This window comes from Sarcophilus harrisii, chromosome 1 (assembly GCF_902635505.1).
Source record: "Sarcophilus harrisii chromosome 1, mSarHar1.11, whole genome shotgun sequence".
Taxonomy (NCBI): Eukaryota; Metazoa; Chordata; class Mammalia; order Dasyuromorphia; family Dasyuridae; genus Sarcophilus; species Sarcophilus harrisii.
Genome location: NC_045426.1, coordinates 328,482,135 through 328,499,662, shown reverse-complemented (window position 1 = coordinate 328,499,662; position 17,528 = coordinate 328,482,135). Strand labels below are relative to the sequence as shown.

Genomic DNA, 17,528 nt, shown 5'->3' with positions numbered 1-17,528 from the left:
AAAACCTTGCAATGTTAGAGGAAGACAGGAAGCTTAATAAAAATAAGGGCTTCTTATTCAAAATGTTATCAGAAAGGATAACATAATTGCTAACACCTCTTGTGAATTAGTCTATCAGATACTTTATTTTGGGCAGCCTGAATGAACAGGGTACCATGTTGATTGATTGGTTGGTTGGTTGGGGGCAGGGAAAGAAGTACTGAAGTGAAGAAAAGGAAGTAGAAAGAGGAAATGCAGAGTGCTTTAGGTAACATTCTTCATAATTTCACCTTTCTACACAATGCCTGTTAAGGAAGTTGGCATTGAGAGGCCTTCAAATATGTGGGCACTTACAGAGACATTTTCTAGAAAGATAAGTTAGAGCAGAATTTCTGAAACTTTGTTTTCTCTTTCATCTTGTTCACTATTTCTTTACTCGCTGACCTTTGTTTACCATTAAGTCATCAGAAGTGGATATATCTTTTTCATCTCAGTCAGCCCTCATCAGGAGAAATCACAAGAGATCTGGAGAAATGAAGCATGACTGAGTGTCATGAGACAGTAATAACTCCATAAAAATTATAGTGTTCACCAATGTATGGTGGATACAACATGTAATAAAAATGGAAATATCAGCAAGAACCTAATAAATGTATGATCAAAAAAGATAATGGGTCAGTTATGTAGTATGAATATGGAATATGTGACCAGCAACTCAGGTGTTCAGTGGAACAGTATCATTGTGATAGGGGGAATAATACTCCCATTATGTTGGGGAGTCCTCAGAGGCAAACCTTAGGAGACAACATGGACAGGAGTCATAGGAAGGTGAAAATGGATGAATTGTGAACTGCATAGATGGGAAGGAATACACACCTGGAGGAGATAAAAGATCTACTTGAATTTTTGCCCTTTGGGATTCTTGAATTCTAAAAGTACACAGTTCCATGTGGTTTAAAACCCCGCAAAAGTTTATTTCCATATCATAACAATGAAAATATGATATTTGGAGAAAACATAGGTTAATTTTGGGAAAATGTTTTTATGTTAATTCAGATGGAAAAATAAAACAATATTTTATATATTTATATATCTATATGTGTATGTATGTTTACCAGCAAAGTAATTTGCATGGAAATTCTCGTTTTGCTAAAAGTATTACACTTCAAGAGTTGTCAAATACAAGTCACAAAATCATTTTTAAAAGGAGGCAGGCAATATCTATTTATAGTCACATTTCTCATTCAAGATGCTTTGGAATTTCAACTTTTCCAGCAAGTCAGTTTGGTTATGGTACATGAACAAATGCCACACTAAGCTATGATTATTTTTAAAAAGTAAGCCTGCTAAAATATGATGGCAAAATGGTAATTCTGCTGAAGGAAAATGAACACTTACTGATAACATTTAAGAATAAAAATTAGTTAATTTTTAGGGTTTTCCCCCTTCATTGTGAACAGCAATTATAAATGATGGATGCATAAAGAATGAAACATTTGGTTCACTTATAACTTAAAATGAGATACTGTTGCTAAACTTTTGTTAAGAAAACATGAAGAGCATCTGACACTCAGCAGAGACAGTTACACTAAGCAAACAACTTTCTTGAGGAGATAGTGGCATGAAAGCAGCTGTGATATTACAAGAGCACATTTCTGTGCCTACATTTATTTGCACACTTATTGTTGATGTGTGCAAGGATGTTTTCTTGTCACACCACTTGGGGAATCCTTGCAGATCCTAGCACCAAAGTATAAATCAGATTTTGTCTTTTATCTGAGTTCTTTCTACGTTTTTAGTACTGAGTGTACTGAGGTATGTTTTCTTTGGTTACTTTAGTTATAAATGTGCAATTAAAACAATATATACATCATTAAAAATCAAATTTCAGTGTCCACTTTTTAGGCAATAAAATTGTAGATTTCTTCAGTAGGGTAGATGGTCATCACTTTCTTGCATCAGTCATAAAACTGTTTTCAATACACAAAACAATGAGCTGATTAGCACAACTATAGGTTTTCTGATCCAAGATTTTTCCTGTGCTCAGTGGCGATGCGTTTCCTGTTACAGCTACATCTGCTGTTCTCCATGCTTCACAATAGTTGCTTACCAGTCGAATCCCCTTTGTGTTGGAACCATGCCATATTACCTTTTGAGGCCTATAGAAGAATTTAGTACAGTTATTTCTTGAAATGGTGCTTTATCAATGAATAGAAATCTTGAAGACTAAGGCAAAGCTATATTAAATTCTCTAGTACTCATATGTTATGTATGTATATGGATACTCTATACATGTACATGTATATATAATGGATTTCTATGAAGATCAAAAGATTAGCATTTCATGAAATACATAGCACTAAAGCCATGTTGAATATACTACATTTTGTTAATTCAAATATAAGCTTCCCCAAAATAAAGGCTGTTTTCCCCCTTATATGAAGGAAAGATAGTTTTATACAAAAATATGAAATCATTATTTAAAATATTTAATGTGAAACATTTCAAAATATTTTTTCAATTCATATAAAAGTATTTCAGTCATTTTTAACCATGTTTTTTTGTTTTTGTTTACTCTATTATAATAAGAGTATAATTATAGACCCACTTGAATAAAATTTATGAATGATGTGTAATCTATGTTAGGACCAACATGGTGATTTTTTTTTAAATCAAATCACTTTGAGATCTTGCAGTGTTTAGTATGGTACAAAGAAAAGAGATATAATTTGGTAATTGAGGATTTATGCACAAATGCTGATTCTGCTATTCACCATCCTGAGTAAACCACTGAATCACTTTGGGACTCAGTTTCCTCATCTGTAAAATTAGAAAGACTTTTAATCCTACAAAACATATAGTTGTCTTTATTAGCATCACTTGTCCTTGTACCAGACAAACACATAAATACTAAATGATAGAGAAGTCCAATTGATTAAATGGCAGATAAAATAGCATTTAATGTATTTATTAGGACTTCTCAGTTTAAAAAAGCACTTACCATGATGGGTCTGTCATAACATTCCGACCATCAAAGGAATATATTGGAATGTGGTTATTGAATTGACCTCCATGGCCAGAAAAAATGGACTCCCAATTATTGAAAAGTATTTCTCCCTGTGGAAATCAAAAGCAATATTTTAACATTTTGGAGCTTAACTTTGTTTTTTAATAACATGATATAAGGATTGAATAAATTTTCAGAAGCTCTCAAAGTACCCTTAGTATTACAGTACAGAAACAAACTATTATCTGTTTCTAATAACATTTTGGGTTATTCATATTTGAAGGATGCTAAAGAGTCCTGTTTGTCTAAAGCTGTTTCTTTTGCCAACCTGTCATGATGTGACTGCTAGTGCTTCTTGGAAGGCTTATATCTCTTTCTCTGATATAGTCTGGAGTGACTGTCTCTGGAATGCTTTCTCTCCTTAGCTCTGCCTACTGGCTTTCCTGGCTTCCTTTAAGATTCAGCTCCTCCTGGATTCCTTTAAGATTATGTTTTGCAAGTGGTCTTCCCCTCAGCCGTCTAACCCTTATTGTTTTCCCTCTGAAATTACCTTCCCTCTACTCTGAATATCTCTTATAGATATACAGTTCATTTGACTGTTTTGTCCCTCATTAGAATGTGGCTTTTTTGAGATCAAGGGCTTTTTTTTAAGTATCCCTAAATGCTTATTTGGCACATTACATATTGTTTAGTAGATGTTTGTTGAATGATTAAAGATATAAACCTTGTTAGCCATTGACTGTTTGTACAAAGTACATCTACAGGGTAGAGAATAAAAAATTCTCTTAACTACCAACTTCTCTATTGTGTCTATTTCCTGGACTTTGCATCTCCATCTGAACTTGATGGGTTTTGAACTCCTTTATTATACTACTTAATAATAACCCCCACATATAAATGATGATTAACTTTTCTTACAACAGTCTCTTGAAGTAAATAGTTCATGCTCGTACTTCCCAGTTTATAGATGAAGAATCATAGGCACAGAGGATGAAGGATATGCTTAGTATCATAAGGCTGTCTTCTAATTCCAGGACTATTATTCTTCCTATTATACCACATTCCCTCACCATCTACAAGTCTTGACTCTTCAGATGCTTGAGATCAATATGATACCATGGTTTAAAGAAACTCAGTCCCAAACTGTATTGGCTTGCCCCATGTTGTCCATCTTGCTATGACAATTGTTTTTCATTTCTACATGAAAGTCCTACAACTGAAATCATTCCTTTGGGTTTGTTTCCTAATGGGACTCATTATTAAAATGAACTTAGATTACTAGAATTAAGAATGAAGGGGTAGGGCCTTGAGTATCTCCCCTAATTTCCCACTATTAATGGGAAGCCACACATTTTAGTTTGTTATTTTTTTTATCACATTAGCACTACTTTGGTAGTCACAGAGATGATGTGGGATGGGAGAACATCCTGAAACAATATTCTGCATTGAGTAGCATGGGCCATGAACCAAAGGTCTGAACTTAGTATATGGACTTATGGCCTATAAAAGGCAATTAATGCTACAGGTAAACTTTGCATTTTTGTTGTTTTGCTTAGGACAAGAAGGAAGAAAAGAAGGAAGGAAGGAAGGAAGGAAGGAAGGAAGGAAGGAGGGAAAAAGGGAATGAGGAAAGGAGGGAAGGAAGAAGGGACAAAGGGAATGAGGGAGAGAGGGAGGGAGGGTGAAAAGGAGGGAGGGAGGAAAGAAACATTTATGAAGTGTTTACTATATGCCAGGCACTCTGTAAAATACTTTATAATTTTTACTTCATCTTATCCTCACAACCCTGTGAGATTGATGCTATAATTATCCCCATTTTACAGTTGAGGAAATTGATATAGGCAGAGGTTAAGTGATTCATTCAGAGTCATACAGCTTGTAAGTTTATGAAGCCATATCGTGTCACTGTCCCAACTAACTGCCTCTTTGGCCTTGCCTCTTGAACAGAATTCAAGAGTGACCTTGGAAAGGGAATTTTAGGTCATTCTTGTGACTCTTCACATAATTCCTAGAAGGGGGTTATCATATATATATTTTATGCCACCAAATGCAGGAAAGCATAATAATTGTGCAAATCTTCTGTTTAAACTGGAGCTGATTGGCCTTCCTGGTCCTACATAAAAGGGTTAACATTTTAAGTTGAAGATTTTTTTTGGTAAATTAATCCATTTTTTAAAAGACTTTTTGTTCATTTGAATTTAATGTTGATGTTGATTGTTGTTCTTATTAAATGATTTTAAAAAATAAAACTGGAAATTAAAAAAAATGTCTGAGGGACCACAAATATTTTTTTTAGTGAGAGAACAGTTTCTTTACTCTTATGTCACCCAATTTAGAGTCAACTTTTACCCTTAAACTGATTGAACACAGAAGATGAGATGTATTATATATATGAAGTACTTCCTGGAAAAAAAAACTAAGAAGCACCGTTCATAAGATCCTACATTTAGAGCAAGAAGGGACCCAGAGATTTTTGAGTTCAAATTCCCTATTTTTTCATGTAAGCCAGGGTTCAATTCCATTTGCATTAGACTTCTAATTTACGAAGGATTCTCTACATTGCAGGCCTATGTAAAAATTGTCTTTATGGTGACTTCTTCCTGAATTCTTTAGAAAATCTGGAATCTTTTTTGCCCTTTTTCAAAGCTGGAAGCTTTATAATTTTTGTTTTCTTAGGCTCTCACCAATTCTGCTCCTTGGAGCGCCAAAATCACCGTACTTTATCAATGAGAAAAGTTTTGGGCAAACAGGCTTGAACATTGAGTTACATACAAACAGATGACAAAATTGAGTCTGAAAAATTTAAATGACCTGCTTGGCATCATATAACTTACAAGTTTCTGAGAGGGATTTAAACTCAGGATTTCACATGTCTGAAGCTCTGTCCAATACACTTTACTATCTTTTTTCTTCTTTTTTTGGGGGGGTGGGGGTGGGAAATTCTTAGAAAAATGCTTTTTCTTAAGCATTTCTCTTTAATGTGAAACATCTCCATCTACTTGGGCTATAGCACCCAGGTTACAAGGCTGGGGTTAGTCCTCAGAAAAACTCAAGGGGATAGAGGTGTTGTATTTGTTCTTTTTTTTTTTTTTTTTTTTTTACTTTGGTATACCATCCCCAAAGAGAGTCACAGTGTTTGTGATCATTCTTGGAATGTGAATTTACCCCTTCAAAGATTTTTTAACAGTTACTTTGCAATGCTCAAAGAGCTTTGAATTCTAGCTTGCTTTCCTACTGAGGTTTAAGGGGCCAGAAGAGGAACTGATCAGCCTTCTCAGAAAGGGTCAAAAGGGACAACAACACAAAGATCATTTCTAAATTCATGTAAACTCTACCATCTTAAGCACTATAACTTTCTTTGACATGTTGTACTTTTTCTTTTAATTCTTTTGTCCTAAGATGGATTAAAGAATGGAGAACTGGCTGAAATACCAGCCAAACTGGACTTTCAGCTATTCCTTTATTCTGTCCTTCATCATTCCACCTCTGTCTGTACATGTTGTCTAAACTTCATGCCTCCAGTATATCCCTTTCTTTCTTTCAAGGGCTCCAATACAAAATCTTTCCTGATTCCCTTGAGGAAAATGACTTCTCCTTTCTTGAATTTTCTTATATCAGCCTATCTAGATAGCATTCCTGTGCAGTTATCATATTCTACCTTGACATATACTTGTGTATATGTCATCTTCTTTCCCTCCTCATCGTTTGATAGACTTTAAGCTCTTTAAGGATAGGGACCAATTTTTCTTTCTGTCTTTATATTTCCAGAACCTCACACAAAGAAGGTACTTAGTAAATGCTGAGTTGAATTGTCTAATTAAATTTGGAAGTTAGGTACAGGGTGAGTGAGTGGGGAGGCAGCACAAGAGAGAAAAAGGAAGAAACTCTGGAACAGTGGCTTTGGAGTTTAGTGGCAAAGATTTCATAGAAACAATAGACAAAACAAAGCTCACTCTTACCTTAAGGTTAACTATTGGCAGGCTATAGCTGTCTGATTTTCTCACGATTGTGGACAGATCTTGTAAATGGGATGATAAGAAGGCTCTATAAGTGGACAATAAACCGGCAGCCTGGGCTTGTTGGAAGCACTGGAAGTCAGCTCGAATGTCTCCTGAAAATGGCATATTCAAAGCAACTAGGCGAAGCTGAAAAACCAAAAGAAATTCAAGCTTAGAACACATTTAGTTGGGCTTTGGTACTGATAGCTATATGTTTTATTCCTTTAGAAACATAGGTCAACTTTTTGCTCCTGTTGTTGAGACCCAAACTGACTGTGTGGGCTGTGGGAACATCAAAGCTAGATTTCCTTTCAGAGTCCTGCCTCTTGACAGCGTTTCAATGCTGACTTAAAATATTTCCATTATTTCATTCCAGGCTCTTCATGGCTAAGTCTGGCATTTGCATACAACCAGGGGTGACCCTATTGAATTGATTTCATTGATATTTTAGTGTAGTTGTGAAAGGGGAAATGCTCATTACATTTGTTCTATTGTTAGAAGGGGAATAGAGTTATCTCAATATGGCAATGGGAGAAAAGCTGTATATACTAACCCGACAGTTCTCAAACACATATACTTACTGCTGGCTTCTCATAATTGACATTTGAAGTCTGAATTGGTGGAGGTAGAGGTTGCTGAAACTGTCATTTAAAAGATAAAAATAAATGCTTTTGTATCATTTTGTATAAATTTTAAAATTTTTATTCATTTTAAAAGTAATTTTACACCAATCATTTCCCGTTTACTCTGCTTCCCCATTCTCATTAAATCAAGCTCGACTATATCTGATAAATAATTCCATATTCCATATTGTTAATAGGAACAGTTGTATGACTTGTAAGACCATATAGAAGGAGTTGAGATTTGAACTTATATCCCATGAGTGTAGAGTTTACATTTTTCAAGAGCTGGACCACAGTGGCTCTACCGTCTTTATCTTTGTACCTCTAGTGATGAACAATAATATGCATTGGAATCTGGTGGCAAGACATAAGTCAGGACAGGTGATGATGGCTCTGGGTGCAGTGGGAAACCTTGGTCTTTTTAAGATAAGATCTTTCCCAGGTCTCACTTTGTCTGAGGCAATGCTCATTCTGTGATTAAGGCTAGATAAGAATTGAGGTAAGTCTTGCCACTGAATCCTGATGACTGTGGAGCAGAGAGTGAGGATGATGATTTTGCACAGCTCTGCTTCACTTAAATTCAGTTCACTTGCATGCTAAGACATCACCCTCCTGATATCACTGGTCCTTCTTCAAGAATGAAGAATAGACAACCACAAACAAGTATGTATATAATAAATGTGTGTTTAATTGAACTGAATAATGCTTTATCAATCCTGTTTTCTCTTCTCCAGATTTGCTCCGGTTTGTCAATGTTTCCCTTGAAATGTAGTATTCAGAACTGAGTATTGTCCATGTGAGCTGATAAATACTTGTTAAATAAATGAATGAGTGGCCATATAATGTAGATGTTACTTTGGTTCATAGTACTCTTTGGATTTGTGATTAATATTAAATAATAAGGGGACAGGGGTGATTGTGGAAATTTAAGATAATATAATGTTGGATACATAGTATGTGCTCAATAAATACTGGATGAACAGATTTATAACTATATCAAACCCGTGTCCAAACAACTTACTGGCTTTCTCTAAAAAACCTTAATTTCCTTATTTCTAATTTCCTTATTACTGTTGTGGAGTTGTAAAGAAAGGCAAAAAATTCTGGTATGTGACCTCAAGGAATTTGCAGTATAATAGGGACCCCAAAAATCCTTTCAGGCTTGCAAACTTGGTGTCATCTTCAATTCCTGACTCACATTCCCTCTGTATATTCAATCTGTTGTAAAATCTTGTCATTTCTACTTTTAAACAATCTCTCATATATGTCCTCTATTCATACAACTATTACCCTAGAACACGTCTTCATCACCTCTCCTAAAGACTATTGTTAATAGTCTTCTGATTGGTCTTCTCTATCAAGTTTCTTCCATTTCCAATCTACTCAGGTGCCAAAGTGGTTTTTCTAAATCAGGTTGAACCATGACATCTTTGCTTATTCAATAAACTTCAGTAATTCCCTGTAATTCCCAGGAGCTTATAGAAATATTATTTGGCACAAGCTAGTCCCTTCTTATCTGTCCACCCCTTCATTTTACATCCTTCCTATCTGTCTACTACTTCATTTTACAACCTTCTACACATTCTACAATGTAACTATACTGGCTAGTTGGTACTTCTTACACACAACTTTATATCTTGACTCTATGATTTTGTACTAACTATTCTCTATACTTGGAATGCTCTCTCTCCCATTTCTTAGTTTCCCTGGTCTCCTTTGCAACTTAGATCAAATTGCACCTTCTTTAGAAAGCTTTTCATGGTTTCCCCTATAAATATTCCCTCTTCACTACCCCAACCCTCTGAGATCATCTTCTTATTTTATTTTATATAATCTTGTATGTACTCATATCTTTATCATTTCTCTTATTAGATTATGAACTTCTTAAGGGCACAAACATCTTTTTTTGTCTTTCATTGTATTTTTACAATTAACATAACATAATTCTGACAACTGACATAATAACATAACATTTAACAAACCTATTAAGTGTCTAATGAATACTTTACTATCAATGAAAATGGATGATATATATATATGTATATATATAATTTTGTAAACCAAAGCACTACATAAATATGAGTTATCATGAAAAGAAGAGGAATATAAAACTTCCCCTCTTTGCAGGGAGTGTAGTGCTCTATGATAACACTCTCTTAGGATGATGCTATGACAGACAGGATTCTAAAGTCAAAAGTCAAAGTCAAATTAAGTAAAAAGGGCTTGAATTCAAGCCCTGCCTCAAATATATCTCAACTATATAACTATGGACAAGAACTTCTTTTTTCAGAGTCACAAACAATAATCTAAATTACAGAAAGTATTGGTAGAATGAGATTTCCGTAACAGGAGTTCTCTGCACAAATAAAATTACAAATACAGATTCTGCCCTTCACCCAAACAAATAAGCAAGTAACTAGTTGTAGCAGAAAGAACATTAGATCTGGAGTCAAACATTGTTGTTGTCGTTCAGTCCTTTAAGTCATGTCTGACTCTTTGTAATCCCATTTGGAATTTTCTTGGCATAGATATTGGATCAATTTGTCATTTCCTCTTCCAGCTCATTTTACAGATGAAGAAACTGAGGCAAACAGGGTTAAGTGGCTTGCTCAGAACTACACATCTAGTAAATATCTGAGCCATATTTGAACTCATGAAGATGAATCTTCCTACCTCCAGGCTCAGCATTCTATCCATTGCATCATCTAACTTGGGCTCTGTTCTCTTCTGTCACTCTCTCTATATATAATCTTGGACAAGTAATTTTTATTCTCATTGTATTTTGAATCTCAATTTCCTTATCTATAAAACGAAGGGATTGCATTAGATAGTCTTTTTGGTCCCTTCCAGTTCTAACATTTTTTCTTCAAAGTTCAATTTCTAGGTGATTTGATGCATACTAAACTGTCCATCACATATCTACTTCTGCTGTTTTCAGTTATATTCATGACTATGTTCTACATAATCAAATAAATTATGAAGTCAATGAAATAACTGGAAAGACTGCAATATGATGACTCAGTGCTTATCAATGTCTATATCTACATTTATTTCTATGTTTTCACTAATTATTGATACTTACATTGCTGGAAATTGCAGGAGGTGGTGGGCTATCAGCAGGAATGGGAATAAGCTCTCCAAGCTTAAAGAGAAATAAGTAAAGGAATAATTAAGTACAAAATGAAAACTATAAATGCACATCTACCCATGTGACAGGGAGAGGGAGCTCTGATTTTACTGGTATAGGAAAATACTAGGTGAGAAAATCCTTCTAACAATTCAACTATGCTCTTTCTTTTCAATGACAGGCTTGGTGCATTGCCTGGGATACTAAAATATTAAATTATTTGTATCACATAGTCATTATGTGTCAGAGGCAAAATGTGAACTCAGGTCCTATTCACTTCAATGCAAGCTCTCTATCTACAAGACTCTGCTACCTTTCTATTAAAAAGGTTACAAATAAAATTCAGAGAATTAAGATTTTCCTTTTAGATGATAGATATTGCAACTATTTCATTGAAAGGAAAAGAGAAAGGATAAAGATAATTACCTGCAATTTTTTCCATCCATTTCTTACACGTATAAAAAACTCTGTACTTTCACTTAAATAAATTAGTGTGCCTTCTATCACCAAATGAGCATTTTGCATCATACTTTCAATATTTCCAAATGTTGTTACCTGTCAGATATTAAAAGAAAATATGTTAAACAGTAAAAACCACATTCTTCTATAAAATTCGAGATTATATATGAATGAGTGAATAAATGAAACAATCATGTATTAAGTAATTATATACAATCTCTCTCTCTCTCTCTCTCTCTCTCTCTCTCTCTCTCTCTCTTTCCTCACAGAGGAGAAAAACACAAATATGAGAAGAAATATGAAAAGAAAAAGATAATTACTGATATGAGATTTAAAAAGGTCTATAATAGAGAAAAGAGCAGAAAGTATTTAAATACTAATTCTTAAAGTCCTAGAAGCTGTTGATATCCTGCAGGAAGTAAGTTAGTTATTATGGGGGGCTTCCTTCCCATGCCACTTTTTTATAGTTGCCTGCCATTCAGTATTTTTCTGGCCTAATGCCTGCAATGAGAGGTAAAGGATATAAAAACCTAGATCATACCAAAGGGATCTTGGTATGATTTTTCACTTTGTGAAGGAATTCTAATATCTATTATGGGATCTCTGTACTGAATCACCTACTTGGTTTTCTCCTTTTCTTCTAAAATAATTTGTATTAATATATATATATATATATATATATATATATATATATATATATATATGGTAACTTCATTCCTCCCCTCATGTAAATTCTTTGAGAGAAGGGACTTGTTGTTGTTGTTGTTTTTGGTGGGGGATTTAATGTCCTTACCAGTAAAAAAAAATACTTTGTGGACAGTAGGTGAAAAGAACCAAATTTTTAGAAAGGACTAGGTTTTAAATTCAGCTCCATAGATAACTAATTAAGTGAATCATCCATAGATAAGTAATTAAGTGAATCATTTAACTTTCTTTTCAGTTTATTCATATGCAAAATGATGACAAAACTACCTTAATCCTAAAGTCATAAAATTTAGGATTTTCTTCTTTTTTTAATCCCTCTCTCTTGGTTAACTTGATTTCTTCCTCTATTTCCTCACGATGTGACATTTCAATGGGGTTCAAGTACATTTTCTCCAATTATTTTACCAATTGGATGAACTTTTATGGTTCCTTTTCTAAATTTCAAAAAATTGTTACATTAAAACTTTAAAATTTTTTTCTAAATGTGTTTGCTGCCCCCCGCCCCCAACATATCTGTAAACAAATTGGGCTGCATAGTACTTATTAAACTTTTACTATGAGACAATGATTCTCCCTTGAAAAAAGTTTGTTCACCCCTAATTTATACAGAAAATATAGTACAGATATATTTAACTTAGAGATTAGGTTTCATAGAATCATAGTTTTGGATTAGAGGAAGGAAGTTTAGAATTAATTTCATCTAATCTTCTCCTCTTATAGATGAGGAAAATAAGGCCTGTAATGGAGAAATGATTATGCTCCAGTTAACACAGGTAGCAAGTTAGCAGAACTGACACTGAATCTCCAACCTCCAATTCCAAATGCATGATTTTTTTCCATGCTGTCTCCCAAAACTTAAGCTCACAGAATAGCAGTGATTCAAAAGTTGTTTTTTTTTTTTTTTTAAGCCATCATCTTTGGCAGCAAAATATGTCTGAGTAGCAAAGCAACTTGAGACTAGTCAAGAAGAGCCAAAGATCTCATGAGTCCATCTGACATTTTGTTTGTTGACCTCAAAGAAGATGCAACACTGTAGTGATGGTTGTGAAAGTCAAGTCTCTGATTCCAAAATTCCAACCCAAACCAAAACAACAACAGAAATGTCCCCAAAAATATAGGAGAAGGAATGAAAAAAGGAAATAGATAAATCAAGCAAGAAGAAAAAGAGTAAATAAGAGAGGAAAGAATGTGCCAAGTACCAGGAGCCCCAAACAGCAGAAGCCTGGGCAAAGATTAGAAATGGGAACTGAGGCAGCAGGCACTCTGACAGCAGAGGAGAAAAGCAGGTGTGAGATAAAAATTTTTTAAAAGCTTGAATATCTCAGCAATGTCTGTTTGGATAACTACCTGAATGTTTTTGAACATCTCAGCAATGTCTGTTTGGACAACACCTTAGTAATCTCTGAGGATATCACTGTATCACACTAAAAGCCTGTTCTGCATCATTTGGGGATGGAGGCTTTTAGTGAAGGAAGGGCACTCAAATCTTATTCAGTTCAATAATTTCAATAATTTTATCACTCCATTCTGGTGGTACTTCAGTGAAGTCACACCAAAGAAACTAATACGATTATTTTCAAGGATTCAAGGGTTTTCATTAAAATGCAGAAATAAATTAGACCAAAGTAGGTTATATTTCTATAGCTTGTAAAAACTATATATACAGAATATATGAAATAAAGTATCTACCAACAGAAGATTTGACTCACGTATTAATTACTGAAAGCCATGTAACTCTAGTAAAAGAAGCTTAAGAAGGGTTTTCTAAAACTTAAAAGAGAAAATGGAGATCTATGCATGGCTTCAAAAAGGCAAGCAAAAAAAAAATTAGTGAATCAGTATTCATTTATATTATGTTATCTAAATGTTAGTAGTAGATTTAGATTTAGATACTATAGATTTAACACTAAAATGGAACTTTGGAGAACACTTCCAACCCTTCTCATTTTATGGATGAGGAAACTGAGGAGGCTGAAACTATTTAAGTGATTTCCTCAGGCCACTTAATGTCTAAAGTTAGATTTGAATTTGGGTCTTACTGATTACAAGCCCAGCCTGGCTCCCTTTTACAAGAACTCTTGGTTAAATTCTCTACTGATTCTGCTGAGAACTTCTGGACAGGAAAGAGATCTAAATTAGAGTATCTAGATCAGATTTTATTTGCATTGTTCTATCAAAAGACCTGAGGGCAACTCTATGGCCAGCCCCAACCAAACTGAGAAAGCAAAAGATAGCACTAAGTAAATTTATTCCTGAGCCATGTATATTTTTGGAAGGGCAGCTTTGCCACTTCTAAGTAAGATGGCACTGGAAAGCAATCAGCCAATCCCCAAATTACAGAGTAATGTTGTGGGCTTTTAAAGAGAACTCACTTGTGAATAAAGTTTATCTTTGAATATTTTTATAATGCTGATCAAACTGGTGTCATCTGATAATGTTTCTTCCATCACAAATGCTCCTTTTGAATTTAATAAACCAAGTAGAACAAATCAGCTACTAAAGTGATTGGAAAGTTTCAATGTCCTAGAGCTTTTAAAGTTTACATATTTACTTCTTAATCCTACAGTGCAAGACAATGTGTAGGTGAATTAAGATTTCTTTCTTTCTTTCTCTTTCTTTCTTTCTTCCTTTCTCTCTCTCTTTCTTTCTTTGTTTCTTTCTTTCTTTCTGCTCTTCCTCCTCCTCCTCCTTCTTTCTTTTCCTCTTCCTTCTTCTTTCTCCTCCTCCTTCTCGTCGTCATCTTCATCTTTATCTTTCTTCATCTCCTCCTCCTTTTCCTTCTTCTTTTCTTCTCCTTTTCTTCTTCTTCCTTCTTCTACTCTTTCTCTTCCTTTTCCTCTTTCTCCTCCTCCTCCTCCTCCCTTCTTCTTCTCCTTCTCCTCCTTCTCCTTCTCCTTCTCCTTCTCCTTCTCCTTCTCCTTCTCCTTCTCCTTCTTCTTCTCCTTCTCCTTCTTCTTCTTCTCCTTCTCCTTCTCCTTCTCCTTCTTCTTGTTTTCTTCTCTTTTTTTAAAGGGTTTTTTCATCTTTGGAGCCCTCTAGTTCTTCATTTCAGGTTTACATGACACAAGGGCTTGCCGGAAGATATTCTGGGTAGCCATTTATTAAACTCATCTGTAGAAGGCAGGATTAATGACTAGCAATTAACAGCAGGGTAGTCAGGTAGCTCAGTGGATAGAGTACTGAGCCTGAAGTCAGAAGGACTTGTATTCTTGAGTTCAAATCTAACCTTGGATGCTTGTTAACTGAGTGACCCTGAGCAAATCACTCAACTATGTCTTAGTTTCTTCACCTGTAAAATGAGCTGAAGAAGGAAATGGCAAGTCTGGTATCTCTACCAAGAAATTCCCAAATGTCATCAAGAGTCAGACATGACTGAACAACAATAAATTAATAGCAGGAATCAGTGTGATAGAGTGAAAGTGGTCTCAGAGAAGCTGGTTCAAATTCTGTATCTGATGCACCTATGTGACTGGTTAAGTCACTGAATCTTCCTAAGTCTCAGTTGCCTCTCATAAACAAGGTACCTTCTTGCTCTAGAGTTATGGGCATATAACTCTATATGGGCACATAACTCACCATACTGAGTGCTTCTACTTGTGGCCCAGAATGTTATATAAAATATCATTACAGAAATCAGTTTCTTATGAAACAGATTTTATTATACAGACAGTATTCAAAAATTTTAATCTCTTTACAGCATTTAAGATATAATTTTTGATGTTTGTGCCTGGAGTTATGTTAAAAATAGAACATTAAGGAGAACTTGTGTAAATTGAGATCTGGTGTCATGCCTGGAGAAGTCCCATAAAAGATACACAGATTTGGAACTATGCTTTCCTTATGAATCTTAGTACAAATTCCTGGAATGGTGAGACTCATTCCTTTAGAATCCATCAACAAAGTCAAATGCAATATGGAGTATAAGCACAGATTTAAACTAATAAGAGGCCAGGTTGTGTTGGTGATGCAGAAATCATAAGGACATTGATAGCAACATCAAAGGAAAAGCTTTTCTGCAGAGAGTGAAAATATTGTTTGAGAAAGAATGCTTCAGCCTGTGAGTCTGTGTCCTCAAGGCAGAATCTTGAGAAGTAGTGTAACAGTTAGACCAATAAATTAGGAGCCAGATTTGCCTTCTGGCCCATTTACTAGTTTTGTGCTGTTGGACAGGTCATTCAAATGCTATGCTCCTCAGTTTCAATATCTGAGAAATGGGAATAATGATACTTTTCCTGTCTTCTTCATAGAATCAAATGAAATTATCTCTATAAAAATTTATGATAATTACAAAGATCTATTAAAATTATTATTCATTATAGATATAAGATCAAATCCTTCTTACCATTATTGAGTTAAGTGTAGTTCTCTCAACAAGTTGTTTCAGTAAAGGGCTATTTTATTTTTTTGCTTATTTTGTGCTTAAGTGGGAAATCTAACAATGTATTAATTGAAGTACTATTTTACTACAACATAACAATTAGCCTCATGGTCTTATAGCAGCAGAATGATACCGTGGTATATGGTACAGTGCAAAGAGTTCTGGCTTTGGAGTCAAAAGATCTGAGTTCAAATCCTCCCACATATTAGCTGTGTTACCCTGGGCAAATCAATTCATCTCTCTATGCCCCACTTTTCTCATTTTTAAGATGAGAGAAAATGGCTTGTACTGTTTATTTCAGCTCTAAATTTATGATCACCTTATGACCTCCTTGGAGTTTGGTTTTCTCATCTGTAAAATGAAGGGGTTGGACTAAATAGATCACCTTTATGCTCTAAATCTTTGATCTTGTTTGCTACCAGGATCCTGTGAATTTCTGTTTTTTAGAAGTCTATTCTCTTCCTTCTCTTTCTCTTACTCTCAGACACTACTAGTTCATAATAGCTAAATTTAAGAACCATGTCATCACCACTACATAGAATTCCCAATTCCTCTATTTTTGTCCCCCTGCATTTTTGATTTCCTTCACAGGCTAATTGAACACCATTTCAAAGTCCTGTTCTTTTTGTACAGCAAAATAACTATATGGACATGTATACATATATTGTATTTAACTTATACTTTAACATATTTAACATGTGTTGGTCAACCTGCCTTCTGAGGGAGGGGGTAAAAGGAGGGGAAAAGTTGGAACAAAAGGTTTTGCAATTGTCAGTGCTGTAAAATTACCCATGCATATAACTTGTAAATAAAAAGCTATAAAAAAAGAACCATGCATTCATAAGCAATTTGAAAATGACACAGAAATGGCAGCAAGAAACCTCTGTCATAGAGATATGAGTCTCTGAAACAGGTAGGCTCCAAGTTTCTGAAATACATGCCCATTACTAAGAAACACAACAAGAAGGGGCTAAAGAAGATGCATCAAGGACTGAGCAGAAGTCATCAAGTCCTGGAGCACCAAGACCTGCAAAGCCAAGATTCTCCATGCAAATGTCTGGTATGCCATCTTTAAGACAGCAAACTATCCAGGTTTTAAGACTGGCATCAAATTTCCAGATCCCAGGATCATTAAGCCCCACTCTATGGTCAACAGAATCACTGACCCCAGGGCTACCAGGCTCACTGATCCCAAGGTCAACAAGTCTGACAGTAGGGTCAGAAGTATGATCCTAAGACCACCAGGCCTGAT

General features: G+C 34.9%; 1 protein-coding gene across 3 annotated transcripts in view; it reads right to left on the bottom strand.

Annotated features, from left to right (window-relative positions):
- Window positions 1–927: 927 nt before the first annotated feature.
- COL15A1 (collagen type XV alpha 1 chain) overlaps window positions 928–17,528 on the bottom strand; it is a 195,569-nt gene continuing 178,968 nt past the window's right edge. For all 3 annotated transcript variants that reach the window (XM_031945530.1, XM_031945528.1, XM_031945529.1), the window contains exons 34-39: window positions 11,161–11,289; window positions 10,690–10,749; window positions 7,566–7,625; window positions 6,946–7,131; window positions 2,981–3,096; window positions 928–2,138 (exon numbers count right to left, since the gene is read on the bottom strand). In XM_031945530.1, the coding sequence (XP_031801390.1) occupies window positions 1,925–2,138; window positions 2,981–3,096; window positions 6,946–7,131; window positions 7,566–7,625; window positions 10,690–10,749; window positions 11,161–11,289 (765 nt within the window). In that variant the 3' untranslated portion in view covers window positions 928–1,924. The remainder of the gene's footprint in view (window positions 2,139–2,980; window positions 3,097–6,945; window positions 7,132–7,565; window positions 7,626–10,689; window positions 10,750–11,160; window positions 11,290–17,528) is intronic.